The 21600-nt window shown below is 40.2% G+C and overlaps 1 protein-coding gene across 1 annotated transcript; it reads left to right on the plus strand.

Annotated features, from left to right (window-relative positions):
* Positions 1–227: 227 nt before the first annotated feature.
* Positions 228–18624, plus strand: LOC134403792 (NADH-cytochrome b5 reductase 3-like). The gene is made up of 9 exons (XM_063134259.1): positions 228–322; positions 7979–8110; positions 9179–9251; positions 10535–10641; positions 11011–11140; positions 12524–12607; positions 12715–12800; positions 14418–14517; positions 15784–18624. The coding sequence occupies exons 1-9, from the start codon at positions 302–304 to the stop codon at positions 15954–15956; spliced, it is 906 nt and encodes a 301-aa protein (XP_062990329.1). The 5' UTR covers positions 228–301; the 3' UTR covers positions 15957–18624.
* The last annotated feature ends 2976 nt before the right edge of the window (positions 18625–21600 follow it).

The following is a 21600-nucleotide window of genomic DNA, read 5'->3' on the forward strand; positions in this document are numbered from 1 at the left end:
CAAATCAAGTGGCGTTAGCGTCAAAGTCCCGCCTCTTTTTGCTAGCGAGTCAAATGCAAAATGAAGACAGGGGAGGCGGGGCCTGCCAGTGCTGGCGCAGGGACATGCCCGCGTTTCTATCACTCATCGTGATGGACAAGCCGCCGAAGCAATGCAGACGCCCGGCTGGAAGGAGGCCGAAGCGAAGGGATGTTCTGTGTGTGTTTGGACAGGGTGGGCGGAACGAGTAAGCGAGCTTCGCCGAGGGAACTGGCTTGTCCGTTGGAGTTGGCGGTTGGAGCCTCGCGACGCTGCCGCAGCCATGGGGGCGCACCTGAGCACCGTGAGTACGAAGCGGGGAGGTGGCGTCTCGGCGTGCTTGGCCAGGAAAGCCCTGGTGGGGCTTGAGCCCCCACGGAGGCCGCCCCACGGCATGGGGGCTTCTTCTGCAAATGGCAGCGGTTCTTCTCACGCGCAGGAGAGTTTGCAGGGAGGGCCACGATGAGGAGTCCTGTCCTTACCCTCCTCCTCCTCCTCATCAGTTTCCCACATTAACAGCAACAACAAAATACTGACCGAATGGCGGCCCTAGAAGCACTTTCTAAAGAGACTTCTTGGCATGGCGTCTTAGGACAAGAAGGTTTAGTGCGCTTTGTTTTGGGCGTGAGAAACGCTGGCAGGCCTGGATTTCAGCGGAGAATCTGGTTTAGGCGAGGGAGGAGAAGCGGAGCGTGGAGGCCTCCCTCACCCACCGACCCACCCATCAGCTGTTGCTGCGAATTGCTCGCAGGGTGGAGTTGGTGACTCAGCCCGCTCTGACGACTCATAGGGAAAATATTCCAGACTTCCCTGGCGATCGCCGCCCGTTCGTCTCTTGCCCTCCCTGCATCAACAGTTAGTTTTGAGGGGTTCTATGGAGTGTTGTCCTTTAAACGAAAAAAACCCCAAAAGCTGGGGAAAATGCCTATTGTCGGGTGACCCTATGAAAAGGAGGACGGGGCTCTTTGTATCTTTAACAGTTGCGTAGAAAAGGGAATTTCGGCAGATGTCATTTGTATATATATATATATGAGGAACCTGGTGAAATTTCCTCTTCATCACCACAGTTAAAGCTGCAGGAGCTATACAAGAGTGACCATTTTAAAATAGGGAAGGGCACCTGCAGCTTTAACTGTGGTGACATATATACCTGCTGAAGTTTCCTTTTCAGTACAACCGTTACAGATACAGGAGCCCTGCCCTCCTTTTCATATGGTCACCCTACCTAATGCAACTTAAGATATCTTGGGAATAGTGACCATAAATACCAAGGTGGTGTTTTATTGTATTTAATTAACAGTCAGTGGGGGTTAAAAAAAGAAAACTTCAGTGAACCATAACAGCCTGATCCTAAATACATTTGCTGAGGTGTAATATCCCAATTTTTATTTATTTATTTATTTAGCACCATCGGTGTACATGGTGCTGTACTTAGTAAAACAATAAAATGGCAAGACCTTGCCACATAGGCTTACATTCTAATAAAATCGTAATAAAACAATAAGAAAGGGAAGGGAGTGCACCAAACAGGCGCAGGGGAAAGTAAAACTAACAATATAAAAGTAAGGTCAAAATCAAGTTCTAAAAGTTTTAGAAAAAAGAAAAGTTTTCAACTAAATGTGTGTTTACTTAGAAGTAAGTATTGGTCTGTTCAGAGGGATACAAACCTAAAGCGGCATGGTAGGATTTGCCTCTTGATTAAATCTGCTTAGCATGGGCTATGGCACTCACTGATTCTTTTCAGGAATTTTGCTTCTTAGCCACAGCCGTTCACTGCTTCCTGGTTATTAGTAGGCTAACCATCTTGGCTTCAACAACACTGTAGTCCTTGTAGATCCATAGTGGTGCACGTGTGTTTTGAGTGACAGCTCTCTGGTTCAATCCCTCCTTAGATCCAAAAACTAGATAACAAAACTAGGAAAAACACATTTGTGAGACTAGGGAGAGCTACCTGCATTATTAGTCAGCGTAGACCAGCTGTCCTCAACCTGGTGCCCTCCAGATGTGTTGGACTTGAATTTCCATAATACCCAATAAGCGGGAGAGCACCAGGTGAGGGAAGGCTGGGGTAGACAGCATGGGCCAACATGAACTAATGGTCCAAGATACCGTATTTCTTTGATTGTAAGATGCACATTAATTTCAGTACCACCAACAGAAAAAAAGCTTTGATTCTAAGAATAATAATCGCACCTGCGATTCTAAGACGCACCCCATTTTTAGAGATGTTTATATGGGGAAAAAAGTGCATCTTAGAATCGAAGAAATACAGTATTTGCAACTCTTTATTCTTCATACCTTCAGAATAAATATACCCAATGGCAAGAAGCAAACTCACATGCAGAAATGGGATAAATGGTTTCCACCCCTAATTTCAAGCATCCCTGTCAAATTATCATCCTTTTGTCTCATGACAACCTTCAAGTGAGGAATCCAAGGAACCTGTATATACCTCCGCCACTTCCTATCCACAAGTGAAAGCTACTACTTGCAGAAGGAAGATTTAGTGCTTTCTGGGACAACTGGAAACGAGTGAAAATGGTAGTTTCTCGAATAGGACAAGTGGACAGAGCTCATATAAGGTTGCTCCGCCAACCTGCCCAAATTGTGAAAAGAGCATTTCCACTTGTTATGGGGGATTCCTCTGGGAAGCATTAAATCACTGTTGTACAAGGGGTGGGTCCTGCTTGTGCAACAGAATCAGCGAGACCTACCATTTGCTCAACAGAACCAGAGGGGTGCAAGAGAATTGGCGGAGGTGTAAGAGCTTGGATCCTGCTCCAAGAAAATTTAGTACACTTCATGTTGACCTAAAAGCTGCCCACAGCTGTTTAAATCTTTTAGTTTGTTTCCTATCCCAGTTGAACATGGTGAAATAATTGCTTTTTTTTTCTACAAAAGAGAGGGTGTATGTAAAAGAACTTTAAAAACATGCAGGGCATCCTACTTTTAGCTGTTTTTTTTTAAGACTAAAATCGCTCAGGTTCTTTATCTTCTCATTTCTGGGCTTGCATTTGGGGCCTTAGTTATTTTCATAAATACTGTTGAATTATATCCCATTTGTCAGTTTACTTAAAATACAAAACGCTTGAAATTCAGAGTGCGAATGAGATCTTATCACAATAAGATAATATTTCTCTTACCAAATTTGTGACTGGTGTTTGAGCATTCAGTTTTGTTACCTGTCATAACATCCAACTGTGTCTGGAGAGTTTCCAAGTGGGAAACCAGGTTCACATCCCCATTTATATGTGCAGCTCAGTTGAGCTAGCTTCACTGAAGCAGGTGCATCACTCAGTGATGGCAAAGTCACCTGATGATTTCTCTATTGTCAACCCAACCACAGTCATAATGTTCATATTGCTAGCTGGGCCTGATGTCTAAAACATTGGGAGGGCACCAGTTTGGGGAAGGTTGCCTCACAATGTTGTTGTGAGGCTATGGCCTCCTTGGAAGAAGGGTGGAATAAAAATGTATCCTATTAAAATAAATCTTTCCAATAATAATTTATTACCCACCTCTCCCTCTGGATCGAGGCAGGGAAATACACTAAATAAAATATACATAAAATTAGTTAAAAGAGCATATAAAACCAATACAATATTAAAATAACAGTCACAACATCTTAAAATTCTTAGGTTTAAAATTCACCTGGGTAGGCCTGCCGGAAGAGCCTAGTCTTTACAGCTGTCTTAAACTCAGAGAGCGCATTAAGCTGACGAATCTCCGGCAGGCCATTCCACAGTCTGGGGATGGCAGAAGGAAAGGTCCTCTGGGTAACAGTTGCCAGCCTAGTTGTTGCTGACTGGAGTAAACCCTTCCCAGAGGACTTGAGTCTGTGGGGCTGATTGTATGGGAGGAGGCGATCCTGCAGGTAACCTGGACCAAACCATGTAAGGCTTTAAAGGTAATAACCAACACATTATACTTCACCTGTAAACTAATTGGCAGCCAGTGAAGTGATTTTAAAGTTAGTGTAATATGGTCACCCTTAGGTGACCATATTACAGCCATAGCCTGGCTGCCATATTTTGAACTAGTTGAAGTTTCCGGACTAGGCACAAAGGTAGCCCTATGTAGAGCACTTTGCAGAAGTCGAGCCTCAAAGTTACCAGCTCATGCACTACCGTCTTTAGATCTTCCAACTCTAGGAAGGGGCGCAGCCGAAAGTGATAGTATTGCTGTGTATCTCCTCATTTTTCTCCCCTCTCCCAACCACTGAATAATATAAAGTATGAAGAACATGCATATCACATAACATAGAATATTAGGACTAACTTAACTATTATTGTTCTCAATCTGTATTTATTTTCCTCAGACATTTTCTTGTAAAAATGATAGCACAACCCTGGGTAAATATGCCAATAATCCTTGACATGATGAGAGATATGGAATTTATGGCTGCTGCTATCTATTCAGTTTGCCTTGAAATGTCTTCATATTTCCATCTGCGATGTATCCCTCAAGTGTGTCTCAGGTCTTGATGGCAAACATTCACAAGAATCAGCACTATCTTCTTGCTTACTCCTTGTACTACTTTCAGCAAATCTCCTTGCCTGCCTTACTCCTTATCTTACCCTGAAGGCTGCTGGCTTACATACTTTCTAACTCTCTGAACACTTGAGTAGTCTAGGGAACTTCTCTAGATTCAGCAACTAGGATGAATACTTTTGTGTTCTGTTAAATTTAAAAGCTAAATTAGGACACTACTTTTTGTCTAGCTGGTCTAGATAATAAAAACAGGCATATCCTGTTTTATAATCAGTAGTATTTTTAAAGGCAAAGGAAAATATATAGAACATAACATTTGGGCATACTTGATGTTCGCAAAACTTGTCAGTAGGAGAAAGAGTTCCATGGCAGAAGTAACTTTAAGTCAATTACAAAATGTGGTCTATTACGGTGTGTTTGGCTCGCTTTTTTTCTAGGTAGGCCCTGGCACATTCTTCCCACCACTCTTTCTGCAGCTCTTCTCCAAAATATATTCTCGGAGTGTTAAGTCTGAATCAGCTGAATGCTGCTCAGAGCTAACCACACCCTAAAGCTGGAGCCAAGAATCTTCGGCTTAGGTCCTGGTTAGTACTAAAAGCTTTGAGAATAGAGTATTTTAACTTTTGTGAACCGCCCAGAGAGCTTTGGCTATTGCATGGTATAGAATGTAATAAATTATAAATGGAGTGCTAATTGCTTTGTTTCATTTAAAAGCAAAGCAATAACAAAACAAATTCTTTGTTTCTTAAAAGGGGGAAAACATTTTGATATAGTTTTGTCTTCCCTGATAAGAATGCATGTATCAAAAGTCTCTGCTCTTGAGATGGAAAGGGGCTTCCAAATTGTGAACGTGCTGGGAATTGTTGCAAATGTCTTGAATGCTCTTCCCCTTTGCACCTTCACTGGTTGTGTTTGGATGTCACTTCAGTCCATGATGGTTTAATAAACTAAGTACAGGAGCTTATTTTAGAATTATCCCATGATGCCTCACCACATGACCAAGCTAATAAGTAGTTTATTTACTTTGCCTAATCTAATCCTTCTCCCTCCCTGTGTCCTGCTGCAGTCCTCCCACCTGAAAAGTGGCGCTATTTTTCCCATTGATAATATTTATTTATTATTTATTAAATTTATATACAGCCCCATAGCCGAAGCTCTCTGGGCAGTTTGCAGCAGGGACTACAAGGAGAGAAATCTCTGGTGCATCAAAGCGGGGTGGCACCTTGAAAACCTTGGGCAGGGGGATTGCAGGATCGGCACCAAACTTCAAACACAGCCTCCTGCTTTTGGGAAGCGCCCAATCCAACAAGAAAACCCCACGTGATTACTCATTAAGCAGTGAAAATCTATAGCATTTTAGTGAATCGGTGAAAGAAACGTACAGCTCTGTATGGAGTTTGGTCCCAATCTTGCAAACTTCCGAGGTTCTATAGCTGCACCCAGATTTTTGCTCATTTGTGAGTACTTATGCAAGATTCTGATGGTGTATTGAGTGCCTCCTGAGAACAACAGAGTGGCTGCAGTGATCTGAGCCACTCTTGCTGTGTGACTCTGTAGATGAACAAAATAACCCACGGTGCCGACAGACAGCACACTAACCCATGGTCTGCAGTAGGGATTATTTAAGCCATGGTTTATCAGAGTGGGTTATTTTTGCCAAATACAGCATTGTTCATTAAAAATTCCAACACACCACACGATAACTGGGTCTTCCAAACCCATCCCTGTTTCTTATTAGGGGATAACTAATAAGTTGGAATGATTCTATATAACTCATTCCCAGTCTGGTGCTCTCCAAGTGTGGCTGGCTAGGGATGATGGGAGTTGTAGTCCAACATCTCTGGATGTGTAACCTCTGTCCAGATAGGACAGCCATTCAGATGTATTGTTGTGAATTAGGCACAATTGTCGTCAATTAGATACCTCTGTTGTTCATACATACAGCCTCACTTTCCATCCTGTATTTTCTGTAGATTTTTCTGTTCCATGTTCTTCTTAATTATATTCTTTTTATTGTACAATATGTGCTTAAGAAATAATATAATAATTTCTAGATGGCCTGATGATGCAACCACCTTGCTGATGCTAAGCAGGTCTTGGTCTGGTCGGTGACTGATTGCTTGGGAATCCCGTGTAGGGCACCTTGAGTTGTATGATGGAAGAAAGGCTGGATGTAAATGGAATAGACCTCTGGCTCATTTTAAGCTGATGCCTCAGTTAACAAACAAGGGACCTGTGTGTGTAATTGACATATTTATATTGTGGATGCTGGTTGACCATTCCTTTTATTAGGCAAACTCCTGGTTCATAGAATGGTTGGCTGATGGGGGTCAATAGCTGAAATTTCTGTGTGTTTGAACAACAGATCAATCAGAGTTTAAGGAAGATGAGACACAGCTGAAGGGAGGCATCAGGTGTGTGTGTGTGTATGTGGAAAACAGTAACTGTCACTGCAGAAGAGGTGAGAGAGAGAGAGAGAGAGAGAGATGAGTTGGCTGAAGGCACCTTGGGGATCTGATGTAAGAGCTGACTTATTGGCTTCCATTTTATGCTTGATGTGTATATTTGTAAAGCTGGCCATTTCGAAACAAATGGAATGTCGCCATGAAGAACCTTCTCTGTAGCAGGACCCACCCTCTGGAAAACCCTCCCTCGTGCAGTTCGGAAGGCAGAAAACATAACATCTTTCAAATCTCTCCTGAAAACATACCTTTTCTCACAGGCTTTCCCTGGATTTTAATTTAGCTGTGTTTATATTGCCTTTTAAAAAAAACTTTTAACATTTTAAATTGATCTATATTTGTTGTATTTTATGGTTTTAATTGTGCTCTTCTAAGAGAGCCTTGGCAGACGGGCAGTTTAAAAATTGTAATAAATAACTAATAATAATAATTCAAAAGCATCATAAATCTCCCATCAATGGTAAATAAACTAAGTTTAGCACTGCCCCTTGGAACGTCTCACTGCTTGGAAGTAGGGAGCTTCCATAATATATGAGTGACAGAATATGTCTTGGCATATTTGCGAGAATGAGCTTGAGTAAAGCCTCCATGTCTTAGCCTTAACCCACTCCCTCCTCATCTATAATATGGGGAGGATAACACTGATCTAGAATTGTGGCAAGAATAACTCAGGTAATCTATGTGAAGAGCTTTAAATAGCTAGGTATTTTTTTATTATTTTGCTCACCCCATCCCCTTTCTACCTATTAGTAATGTAAAAATAGTAATATTACATGACCTGTCATTTTAATAGGACAAAATGGATACCTTTAATGCCATGTGTATTGCTTTCCTGGTACATATGTTATATGTATAATGGGAGGGTCCTTTACACTAGATGCTGCTAATGAGATGTTTTCTGTTCTTAGAGTCCTTTGCTCGTAGCCACTTATTGAGGTGGGCTTGTTTCCACTTATCTTTTCAGACATGGTAATTAGCTTAATACCCTTATTTGTTTTTCATTACAGTTGGGAAACATTGCACTTACTCCTGTATATTTTATGATCAGCTTGATCATGAGACTTTTTTCCAAGCCGAAGCCTTCCATTACCCTGCAGGATCCAGAAGTGAAATATGCATTAAAGCTGATCGATAAAGAGGTAATACGTATTCACATTTGCTCAATTTCTCCCCTAGCCTCACTTGCCCATGTTCAGACAGAACAAGATACATGAAGATTTATAATAGGTGTAGTAATTTTAGCACATTGAGGTTGTTACTGAGGGATTGTTGTAGGTTATAGTAAATGCACCACATTTCTCACCATTCATAGAGTAGGATATAGTTTTACTAAAGGGACTAACTAAAAGGCTTTGCCTTTTGCCCAGTCTATGAATTTAGAATTATTGATTGGCACATAGTTATTGATTGATACAAACAGCCCAATAAATAGAGTACTGCATCACTTCATAATACAGCTGAGTAACATGTCTCACCATGCCGACGGTCACTGGTCCTGTTTGCACAAAACATCAGTTAAAACCCATCAGTTAAAAAGTGATAGGTGGTCATGCACAAACAGGTAGATTGCCTGCAGCACACCCATCTCTTTGGCTTTAGTGCACAACCCACAATCAGCTCCTTAATGAGTTGTGCAGTATGATGTGTGAATCTAGATCACTCAGTTGTTTAGGGGCTAAACAACCCAAAAAGTCATGGGTTTGTTGTTACGTGTGAACCAGGTCACTGAATGCTGAGTAACTAACTGATGTTTGTCCACTTATGGACCAGGCCCTAATTACTACATATAAGGAATGATGGTGCTTTAAAAATAGTCTAAATATCTAACTTAGTTCCTGCGTTCTGAAATGATCCAGCTGTAGTAATAACTCATATTTTTCTGAATATATCAGCAATTAGTCTAAGGTGTGTTTTTAGTCTGTTTTAATCCCCTGCCATTTCAGTTTCCTCTTCACAAGACTTGTAACTCCTCTGATAAATTCTAATCCACCATTTGGGAATGATTGACCTGGAGGAAATTCTCTTAACAAGTTAACAAAATGCAAACCTTGTTACAATCTGTTTAGTTTCTTTATGAAACAGAACATGAATCTTGGCTTATATCTTGGTTATAAATCTGTGAGCGGAAAGAAAACTGAGTTTGGTAGAGCATGTATAAAACTGAAGTTGTTTCTAAAGGATTGACTTGATTGCTGTTCCTTTTTTAGAATATAAGTCATGACACCAGAAGATTTCGTTTTTCCCTGTCAACTGTGGACGACATTCTAGGCCTCCCTGTTGGTATGTTTTGCATGAAGGAAATGAACACTTTTAACGTTATTATGCAATTATGTAAGTAATTTTGAGGGGGGAATAGACTAGAAACCAAAATCATTGGGTTAAATTGTGCACATGGAGAGGAAAGACCTTCATCCTGTACTTTTCCACAACTCTTTTTTTCCATTGGCGGAAGGAGTGAGGCTCGGGGTGGGGAAAGAATTTCCCCCTGGCTCTCTTTATTATAATTATTTTTTTTAAAAAAAGAAATAATAGCCTCTGGAGTTGTTCTCTGACATAAGGCGTTAGAAGAAAATATCTTGTTGACTTGTTAAAAAAAATGGAATTAACTTGTTAAAAGATATGAACATATTGGGAAGAGTTTTCAAGGCACATGCCAGATTTTGTAAGGAAAATGTAAAAGACTGGGCTGGAAAAGTCTCTTGAGTTTTGCCTACTTCCTACTTGGGAAAAAGTGGCAACGTGGGCAGAGCCAGAATAGTGCTGCAGCATTCTTTGTGTTCTTTGTGCAGCTGTTTGCTATGAGAGGGACTGGGATGATGGTTGAGTGAATTAATAGCCATGGCTCCTACGTCTCTGGTTGCAGCACAGGTCTTTTCTTGTTTTGGTGGCTGATGGGGATCTGTAATTAAAGACAGCTGCTGCTTTGATCTTCCAGAGACATACAGGACAAGGAAATGCATATTGATCTGTCACTGTTCTAACTCTTGAGAACATCAGAAGAGCCATGCTGGACCAGACCAAAGATCCATCTCGGCTAGCATTCTATTCACAGAGTGGCCAACCAGCTGCCTGTGGGGAAACCGACAAGCAAGACATGAATGCAACTGCATGCTCCCGTTCATGTTCTCCAGCAACTGGTGCACGGAGGCATATGTCCAGCCTTTGAGACTGGAGGTTGCATAAAGCCATGAGGACTAGTAGCCATTGATAGCTTTATCTTCCATGAAACACTGATTGAACAGTTATGGATGCAATACAGGAGTGGCCAGATTTCAGGCTGGCAGGATCTACTTTGTTTTACTAGAACCCAGAGTCGTTGAACTAACTTTATATAGAAATTGTTCATTGATGTTGGAGCAGAGTAAGCTGAGGAGGCTTAGAGGCAAACCTTTAATTTTGTTGGATAGTTTGAAGCTTTTCTTCTGTAGATTTGTTGATTAGTTTTAGAAATACTGGAGTAATATCCAGTAAGAGACATGACTGGAAGGAGTGTTGTGTTCCCTCAGCCTCTTCAAAGCGTAAAATATTTTTAATTAACTATTAACATTTCTATTTTCCTGTAGGACAGCACATTTACCTCTCTGCAAGGATCAATGGGAACCTGGTGGTCAGGCCTTACACGCCAGTCAGCAGTGATGATGACAAAGGTTTTGTGGATCTTGTTGTGAAGGTAAAGGCTTCCAGCTTTGGCTGTTGAGGATGATCCCTCTAGGGCAGCAGTGGGGAAGGTGTGGCCCTCCAGATCTGGGAATGCGCAGTGAGGAATTATGGGTGTTGTAGTCAAGCAACAACTTTGGGGGGGGGGTGTCACATGTTCCCCAACCCTGCTCAAGGGTAACAGGCATTTGAAGTATTGCATTACAGTGAACTCTTTATGGTACTTGGTCTCACTTGTGGCCTTCATGGAGGCCCCTCTCTCCCCACAGATGCTCTGTTGATCAGCCTGGATTTACAGTGTGTAACATGTGACACGTTTCTCATACTTCTAATGTTTTGTTTTAAAGGTATCCTTTTTCCATTTCTTTCTCTTTTTAAATAGATATATTTCAAAGGAGTTCATCCAAAATTCCCTGAAGGAGGCAAAATGTCACAGTACTTAGAGAACCTAAGGATAGGGGAAACCATTGATTTCCGTGGACCCAGTGGATTGCTTGTCTATAAGGGGAAAGGCAAGGCTGATTTTTCTAAATAAGACATGTTCTTAAGAGCTAGAGAAAAATGCCCATTACTTTACTTTGTCCTAACTGCGTCATAAACATAGACTCTGGTCTCTTGCTTAAGGATAGCTTAGAGAGTATGAATATTCATTAAAAACAACTGCAAAATGCTTTACATTAGCAACGGAGACGTCTTTAAATCTAGTAATCTTCATGTACTCAAAGCACTCTGCGTAGTTTGACCAGATGCAAAGGAAGATGGGTTTCCTATACATTTTAATAGATGTGTAGAATATAAATGTAGTGTTTATGAGAAGCTGCACCTGCTGGAATTCTCTCTTGAAGACAACTGTTGAAAGTATAGGAGGCCAGGCCTACTTTCCATCTGTATGCCCCAATATTGGAATGTGTCATGGTGAGTGTAAGTAGTAGATCATGAGTCTGAGGAAGACAAGTCGTTCTCTTTTGATTTGATGCTGGATGCCACATGATATGGTTAGCCACAAAGCAGATGTAATCCCAGAAAATTAGTGCCCCCTCCATTAAAGCATTATTCGCTCCCTTTAAACTGGACCTGCTCTATGCACGTGTTGGAGTCTTTTTGATGTTCTCTATTGGGCCAATAACAGCACACAGTGCTCATAGGAATATTTTAGTTTCAGTGATTCACAACTGGGATTGCAAACTCTAAGCTTGTCCTTCCTAAATCAAACCAGAGAATTACATGAACTCTGGCCGTATTCAGATGCTAAACTATTATTTAGCATTATGAGAATGAGCTGCATGGGCCTTGAACTCACACATTATCCTTCCACTTCCTTGCGTGCAAGAGAAGTATAAAGCATCTAGTAATAGTTTGTAACCACAGTTTCCCATTCTGGGAGACGAGAAACTGGTTACAAATCATGGTTGAAGCTCTACGTTCCTTCCACCCCAATTGTGCATGGGGGGAGCCCTATACTTCAGCACCTTCTCTTAATGCAAAACTGTGGTAGTGTTACATCTGAAGGCGGGAGTTCTACCACCATGGCTCTGACTTAGTTTTCTAACTATCCTTGCAAGGCTCACAGTAAGTAAACCAGAGCAAGAATAAAAGATCCTCACAGGAATCTAGCCATATCCCAATCCAGATGGAGTAACATTATGATCCTGCTTGCAGCTCTCAAGATGAGCTTCCCCACTACCTTTCCAGTGCTTATTTCCTCCTTTGGGGCAACACAGGCTAAGTTCCTATTCTGCTGAGGACCAAAGGGATTGCTTCCCCCATTCTCTTTATCCTCCCATATCAGGCTAGGAAAATGGGGGTGTGGGATGTTATACTCCACTTCATTCTTCTCAACCATCTACTTGTAGTCATAACACCCCTGCTTATTTCCTTCTGTGTTTCTTCTACAGGTACATTTGCAATTCGTCCAGATAAGAAATCTGAACCGGTTCTTAAACACGTGAAATATGTTGGGATGATAGCCGGAGGAACAGGTACATAAGAAACCTGTTTGCCTTCTTTCCTGTGTTGGTTTTGCCTTCAAGAGGTTCGTATCACTGTGCCTTTTTTTCTTTTTCTTTTTTGTTTTGTTTCCATGAAGGAATTACCCCTATGTTGCAGCTCATTAGAGCCATGATGAAGGACAAAGATGACACCACAGTTTGTCACTTACTCTTTGCTAACCAGGTAAATAAAAATCTTTAATTTTATTTATGATGGTATATTAATAGCAGTATTTTGCCATGGCCAAGAAAAATAGGGTGTTGAGTGTTGAAAGCTAGAAATATTTATTGTTGTGCATTGAAATCTCAAGCATATTTATTTAAAAGTAGGTTGTGCTATTTTCAGTGAACTTTACTTCCAGGTAAGTGTGCAGCCTTATTCTTTTCCTTTGAATTGCTTGAAGTAGCTTGCATGTGATTCTCTTATAGTATCACATCTCAAAGGTTTACTGGGGCGCTGCTACTAGTAGGACTAGGTCTAGTAGGACTAGGTCTTTCAGATCATTTCCCAATGTCTAGACCCTGTAATTTTGTTTTTGTTCATTTACTGATGCTGTTACAAGACTAAAGTTAACAATTTGTGCATACTCATTCAGATGTGCTATTTGTTTGCAGTAGGATAACTTGTTTTTTAGAGGTCTGACAACCAACCGATTGAACAGTTTTTAGTTGATTTAATGAGCTCCGTATAAATGGTTAATATTGAAGGAAGCTTAAACGACCCTGAACCATAATAAACGAAGATTGCAGTCCTGTACCCATTTACCTAGGAGTAAACCAGTTTCAATTTAATTGGACTTTTGAGTAGTCATGTATAGAATTGCACTGTCAACCTACTATTCATTTTTAAGTCATCATTTTAAATCTTATACTAGCGCCAATATTGTCTCAAAAACTAAGCAAGTGTGCCCCTAATTCACAAGCTGACCCCCAAGTAAATTTGTATTAGATTTAAAATTAGACCCCCGTTGCTCAATCTATGAATTTAAACCTTGTAGCAGTATGTTCGATGTTTATTAACAGAGTGCTTTTGCACCTCTAAGGTTACTTCTACATTATTTTCCATTGTGACATCTGTCTTGAGATAATCTCATTGAAGAATAACTATTTTTGTAGCACAGGCTGCTCCAGAAATAGGTGTCCTCCAACAACAGGTGCAAATAAATTCTCCCTCCTTGAAACGCTAAATATAATACTTTGTTTGGTGCCAAATAATTTTGCATAAGGCAATATTGCTTCTCTCTATATGCCCATAGCATGACTACCCTTAAATAATACTTGATGGAAGGCTTAACATTTGTCCCTTCATACTTGCGTTTTTCTGCCGGGATTCATCATATTAAAGTGCAGCTGGTATCTCTTGCTGAAGTGAAGTTTCCCAACCTGTTTGCAAAGTGGCACAAGTCACTAGTGGGAGACAACGCAGTGAACTTTGCATTGCGAAATCATTGGGCAGGGTTACACATAATGACATAAACTCTTCCTACTTTTGGCTTATTCCACCTATAATATCAAAGTAGATGGTTCCACAACCAAATTAAGAGAGCCAGAAATACTAAGAGCAAGGCAGAAATCATTAGATGGTTTTGAAAAGCAAGGTGAGCGATAGCTCTCAAATTATTGGTCAGATTCATGCCCTTTTACTTTTAATTCCTAGTATCATCCTGCCCCTTCTGTATAATATAACATTGTTTGGCAGTGGTTTAATCTATCCTGAACTCCTTTTAAAGAGCGTGTGTACAGACAGCAGATACTTATAAAATACAAAGCTTATTTATTTATTTATTTATTTCTTGAACAGACTGAGAATGATATTCTTCTGCGCCCAGAACTTGAGGAATTACAGGTCCAGCATTCAGCCCGCTTTAAGCTGTGGTACACATTGGACAGAGCACCTGAAAGTAAGTACTTTATTCCACAGTAGTTGCAGTGATGCTCCAGCCACAGTGGGCTCCAAAATGGGCACATTAGAGGAGGAGGCCATGGATCCTAAGCTCCCCATTCCACACACACCCATTAGAAGAATGGAAAGAAACAAGGTAGGGATAAGTGCCTCTATACACACACACACACACACACACACACACACACCTACCTTTCCCCCATGGCCGAAGCAAGCTGACAGGGCTTTGGGTATGGCTGTAGATCCACCATGGACTTTCAAACCATCCCTGTGATGTTATATGTATTCCTTCAATCTGCTTTGAGTGTGTAAGGGATCTTTGAATTCCAATCTACATTTTTAACCATTTTAAGCTAAAGTGAATCTTTGTGTTGAGTGCAAAACTGGCAGCAGGAACTTGGGCTTGCTGTTGCATAATGTGTGGAATTACAGGAGGTTTTGTAAATTCCAGGACTTGCAACAAATGGCAAGAAAATGTGGGTGTTTATGCAAAAGGAATCTATATCTTCTAATTAGAATTTAAAAGATGATTGGAAATGGATAAAATTGCATTGAATAGTTTTGATTTCGGACCCTTTATATGATCTGTGATATATCTGTTTACAATATTTATATATTACTCTTCAGCAAGGTTTCCATGGCAGTTTAGAAAAACAAAGTAAAGGTTACTTCACACATATGTGGGCATTGCTTGTTCAGTGCTAGCAGCTGAATGTGTGAATTGACTCATTAGAAATGCACTGTGTCCAAGGCGATAAGTCTGTGGTGTTGAACTGGGGATGACCACAGTGTCATGTGATGACATTCATGTGTGACTCAGGCATTTAGTGCTTTGACATAAATGTAGGACCGCCTTTGTCCGCACGAAGCTGCCTGGGAATGAAGATCTTTAATCTTCATCAGAGGCTCTTCTCTGGGATGCCTCTGTATTTGGTGGTTAAATGGGTGGCAGCTGGTGAGAAAGCCTAAGCAATGAGAGCACCCAAAGTGGGTGTACCTGACTTCTTAGTTATTATCTTTTTGGTGCTAGGCAACGTTGGTCTGGTACTTTCAGACTTTTTGTGTCCGCTTTTATTGGGGCCTAGTTTTTGGTCATGCCGTTTTATTGCATTTGATTGGTACTTTGAAACTTTGTAAAAGACAGGATATAAACAAACTGTAAATGCATTCCTTTTCTGTGGTGTGTGTGTGTGTGTCTTGATAGCATGAAAATGCCTGTTTATTTAAGAAGATAATTTAAAAATGGTGGTCTTCTCTATCTCAGATTGGGATTACAGCCAAGGATTTGTGAACGAAGACATGCTCAGGGACCACATGCCCCCACCGCAAGATGATACTCTCATCCTCATGTGCGGCCCGCCTCCGATGATTCAGTATGCTTGCATTCCCAACCTGGATAAACTGAACTATACGAAGGAGATGAGATTTGCCTACTAAATTGGAGTGAAGACAGGGTAAAGTAGAATGTGTAGGTGGGGAAAGAATGGAAGGAAGCTCTTTGGAACAATAGGGAACAAGAGTGGCAGATGTGCAGAGGTGTGAAAACATATTCAGAAGGGCTGCCAAAGTGTCTACACACGTTTGGGATTGTATCCAATGTTAGACATAACTGTAGACCCATTAAACTGAATGGGAGTTAAGACCAACATTGGATACAATCCTTGGTGTCTTTTTACTAATGCTGCACTGAAAATTCATTTGACACATAGCTGTGTCATATATGGTCTTTTTAGCTTTGCTCTGCTTTTCAAATCTGTAATAAGGCTGCTGGATTACATGTAACACTTTTTCATAATAAAGAAATGGAGCCTTCTGTTGCAACACCAAAGAGTTTCTTACCTGTAGCATGTTGAAAGACCCAAGTGTCAAGCTAGTATAGGTGGAGGAAGTGTTTTGTTCCTAATATCTCTGTTATAAAGCTTTAGAATGAGATGGTTAAGGATACCTGTATGAAATGTGCATACTTCATTCATTTTAAAAAACACACTATTGCCTGTATTTGAAGATGGGTGTTGTAGCTAATTTGGGGGAAGTTCGGTTCCTTTGACACAAACACACATACAAATCTGTGTACAAGATGAGGCGGCAGATCAGCTTTATTTTCTCAATAGAGTAGCATCCTCCAACTTTCTATCTTGATAATCATTCCCAAGCCAAGCTTTATACACACTTATTCTTTTGAGCTTTCTCTGCCCCATCCCCATTGAGTAGAAAAGATTCTCTAATATCACAGTACTAAATATATTTACATGGGAAGAAGTCCCATTGATTTTGAAAAGGCATATTCAAGTTGTAATATGTTCATTTTGGAGCTTATCAATTGCTCCTGGAATGCTATAGTCTGATATAGAACGGTCAGTTGAAAAAGGATGTATTGCCTATATTTTATTTTAAATATAATAATTTATACTGTTATCTGAAGAAATTTCATATTGAAATTAAAAAAATCCTGATTTCCACTGTATTTTGGGGTTCTGTGTCACCTTTAAAATTTGGGGAGGATTACAATGATTCCAAAAACATGTGGATAAGAACTATTAACTTTGTATCATGTGCATGTGAATATTTTTTTGGAAGTTGCTAACTACTGGCTCTCCAAAACATTTTGTGACAGGATTTCCACTAAAGTGAAATTCAGTGCTTGTCTGAAAGTAAGTGGTTGATCAGACCTCACATTCCCAAATCTATGTGTTTTAATTCTTCCTGTCTTTTTTTAAAAAATTAGTTTAGGGCACCATCTATTGGGAAATTCCCCTATACAAGTTACATTTAGAAGAATTGAGCTATGCATGGAACAAGTAGGTACTTTTGAGTATCTCCCATTATTTTCAGCGAGGCTTGTGAAGGAGAACTTTAGTGAATTCTGTTTTAGTCCCTGTCTGTTTCACAATGAAAGCTGGTGTTAAAACTAATTTAGCAGCAAATCTTTATTGGGAGTCATCCTGCTGAAGCTGTCCTTCATAAAAGATGATTGGGAAAAATGTAACATCTTAATCTGTCAAGTTACATAAAGAGTACATGTCAAGAACACTTTTGAGACTTCCATAGTTAAAACTAAAAAAATCCTGTGTGTGCCACTGACCGCCAACAGTGCAAGAAAAATAAAAATCATTGCTTTAGAAGACTTGATAAAAGTTTGTGACAAAAAGGTAGATCTATTCTTAAATAGCCCATTTTCTCGGAGATCTAATTTATCAGTTCATTTTCAAGTATCACATTGCATCATCTTAAAGTATAGCCCGTCCTGCCTGCTTTGTGATCTCTGTGCCTTTTACACATGGTATAGAAGAGCTTCTGTATCTCTCCCTTTTCCTGCAATGCAACACCCAGGCCATGCATGACAACATTCAGCCCTCTCATGCCTCACCTTGGAAGCGTCTTGAGGATTCAGATCTGCCTCATGCAGGCTACTTGCACCGAAAGTGGAGCGAAGCACTATGTCTTGGGAAGGAGTTGGTTAGCAGATGCTTCAGGGTGTGTGTGGATGGGTAAGCTGAAATCAAGTGAGGTCCGGAGTGTGAAGGGAGGAGGATTGCAGCCTGGTACCATAACTTGACTGCTAAAGGTAATACATGCTTAAGGGCCAAACTAGATGTTATGTTATTAATATAACCATCTGAATGGTGTTTTAAAAATAAATTGCATGAATAGTAGTGGCGTGCTCTGGATCAGGACCATTGCAGAGGGCAAAGGGTTAAAAGGCCCACCTCCCAACCCAAACCGTAAGTGTGCAGTTTACTCTTTAAAACCACTCATACAATTGCTAATGATGTCACATCTAGTTTGGCCCACGGTTTAGTTCTAGCAGAAAAAGCAAAAGGTTGAGAAAACCAAACTCTAGACCAGTGCTATTGTATGCACTAAATTCCTTTTGTTGAAATAGGCTCTTGCAGCAGAAAGTAAGCAAAGTCAACATAACATATCTATTTTGCTTAATGTTTATACCACTGTGGGTAAAGGAGCCTTAACTTTTATTAAATGTATTATTGATGTTTAACTGTCTTGGTTCACAAAACTGTTTTGTATTACTTATCCAGCCTATTGAGCTATTGGATTTTCCCAACTCTTTGTGGTAGAAATAAAACTTTGATTTGCTTATCATTAATTTCATGGATTTTCTTTTGTGTTTGAAACCGTCAGAGTCAAACAGATTTAAAACACACACATCAGAGTCAAACCAGCAAGAAGAGTAAAATCTTATTTAAAACTTTTTTTGAGACTTGAATAATGAAGTACTTCAGTAAGCTTGTCTTTAGGAATTGTATTCCCCCCCCCCCTTGATGATGGATGGTCCAATATTAACACTGGGGTACAATTCACAAAGCAAAACATACCTTGAAATCCAGGATCCTCCATACATTAGATCACCATGACATGGGGAGATGAATATGTATAAATTGCAAGTGTGTGCTTTAACACCGACGTCTCTTGCATTTAATGGGGCTCCTTAGCTGTACTGCCTTATGTACACCATATTGCAGATAACTACAGTAGCTTTCAGAGGCTGAATATTACAAAAAAATAATCTTTTATTCAATGCTTTGAGGAGTCGAAATGTGAGTTCCAGCTCCAACTAAACATTCATATCCCCTATAATCAGCACCTATCATCTGCCTGCTGTGACCATTGTAGAACCTTCTGAGTCACTTAACCTATTTTGCAGCCTTCAGATCGGAGGAAATGTTTTGAGAAGGTGAGTCAGGCTAGCAAAAAATAGCTTACAAGTAATTTGATATTTCTAGGCAAACAGCATATGAATGACAGCTGTTAAGCTACACCGACTTATCCTGTTACTGTCTGCATCTGTTTAATTTGCACAGTCATTAATCCAAATGCCTTGGCTTAGTTAGGAAGGAAACGGGGGAGCAAGACTGTAGCAGCATGCTTATGCACAATGTCATGATCTCTTGCTCTCTACCATTTTGGAAGCCAGAGGCCCATCGTCAAAAGAAATAGAATCTAAGCTTCTGCTGCTGATCCTTTGTTTTTTTTCAGCAACAGTTCCTTTATACAGTCCTGCCAGGGCAGCATCCTAGGAGATGAAGTTGAGGGAGTCATTATTGGGGGCTGCTATGTCCATATTTGAAATATAAATAAATACATCTGCATCTGTGGAATGTTAAGATGGTTTTTATTACAAGACTGTATTATGTGGGCTCTTTAGAGAACAAGTATGCCTTTTTTATTTTGCCTTTTGGAAGGTTTACTGTACTATCAAAAAAAATTAGAGATGGATTACTTACCCAAAGGTCTCTCTCTCTTTTTTTTTTTTTTACATTTACTGTAGTACTGTATGAAATAATAAGATTCTGGTAATGCAATGATCAGACTATGTGTTCCATAGAGACTTGCCAATGAAATTTATATCTGTACTTGTGGAAATCTAATACACTCACACTTCTTGTGTAAGAAGTTTCATGTCACAGCACTAGTTGCACAGATATCCACAACCCCCTCCAAATTACCCGACAAACTGCTCCCAACCCTTCTTCTAGTTGTGACTTTCCAGCCAAAAACTGATCAGCTTTTCTTTGCACAAGAGTCCTACCTGGTTCAAACCACCATCATGTTCTAGAATTACCACGACTACACCACACACACACACACTTAGACCTTTCTTCTTGCAGCCCCTGTTCTATATGCCCAAAGAGCAACACCTGTACTTTTTTACACATGGAGTGGACTGGTTGGTACCCTACATGTCAAGAGCAAGCTATAAAACCAGTTGTATGTCTTGAACAACATAACACTTTACACGGAGGAGGTCCATCTATGCTACCTTGGCTTCCTTGCAAGAGATAAAAAGACAAATACAATAATAACAGCAACAATGAACTATGTAAGAATACATTAGTGCAATGCTTATTACTAGAGATCTACCAGACAGATTTTGCTCATTTTTTTCCAAAAGGGAAGCTTGAGCAGTGTAGATGTGGAGAAAAATTTGAAACTTCGAAAAGGTGCGAGTTTAATAGCAAAACAGTATGTTTATTTCCTCTGCACCAAACCATCACTTACCGCTCTACAGGTCATTGCTGATTTATTTGCTCTGTGCCTGAACTGACATTACCTGCTTTCGACCTTAATACTGAATGCGGAGCACGATGGCAGGGACTTGGCCCCAAAGTGGAATTTGAGACCAGCAAGGAGGTGGATGTAACCCCCTCTTCAACACCATGGCCTGGTGTGCAACATCTATGCCTATGATATTTGCAGTAGAATGGGGGGAGCTGCTGTTTTCGCTCTGAGTGGATTCTTGAAAGGAAGGGTCAGGTCCAAATGGAGGAAGAACCACAGCAGCTTCTGGACTGCTTCGGACATTAATTCAGCCTTCACCAATGTAGAGGATACCAGAAGGTCTATAAAATTATGCATGGTGTGGAGAAAGTGGATAGGGAGACATTTCTTTCCCTCTCATAATACTAGAGCCCTGGGTGCATGAAGCTTATTAGCAGGATTTTCAGGACAGATAAAAGTACTTCTTCACATAACGCACAGATAAACTATCGAATTCACTTCCACAAGATGTGATAGCCACCAATTTGGATAGCTTTATGAGTAGATTGGACAAATTCCTGGACAACATAAAAATGGCTTCACATTTACCCTTAAGCATTACCATGCATTTTACAATTGTATCTTAAGTATAATAATAATGTTCCACTACATATCAGTGGAACCTGTGTAAAAGTTGTTGTTCCAGTTGCCAAACATATTTGAATCCAATCACTCATAAGCTTTACACTAGTAAAAATAATAAACCAGCAACTGGGTAGCTTAGCAAAAACACATTAGCTACAGGATGAGAATTTAGAAAAAATCAATGCTTGCTTAGAATAGCAAAGAGGTTGCAGGTGGAGACTGCTAAACCCTCAATATGACAGTAATAAGGCTGTTACTGAAAGAAATAAGCCATCTTGTGTCTCTCTGTAAAAAGCATATTAATTTATTAAATAAAGATATTGCAGTTCATTATAAAACCTATGATGCAGTCTGTTCATAGCAGTGATAACATTTTCTATTTGCACTGACTCAATTAACAATCCTTTTTCTCATGAAGTAGAGTGAAAATGTTCAAGAT

The sequence above is a fragment of the Elgaria multicarinata genome, chromosome 9 (assembly GCF_023053635.1).
Source record: "Elgaria multicarinata webbii isolate HBS135686 ecotype San Diego chromosome 9, rElgMul1.1.pri, whole genome shotgun sequence".
Taxonomy (NCBI): domain Eukaryota; kingdom Metazoa; phylum Chordata; class Lepidosauria; order Squamata; family Anguidae; genus Elgaria; species Elgaria multicarinata.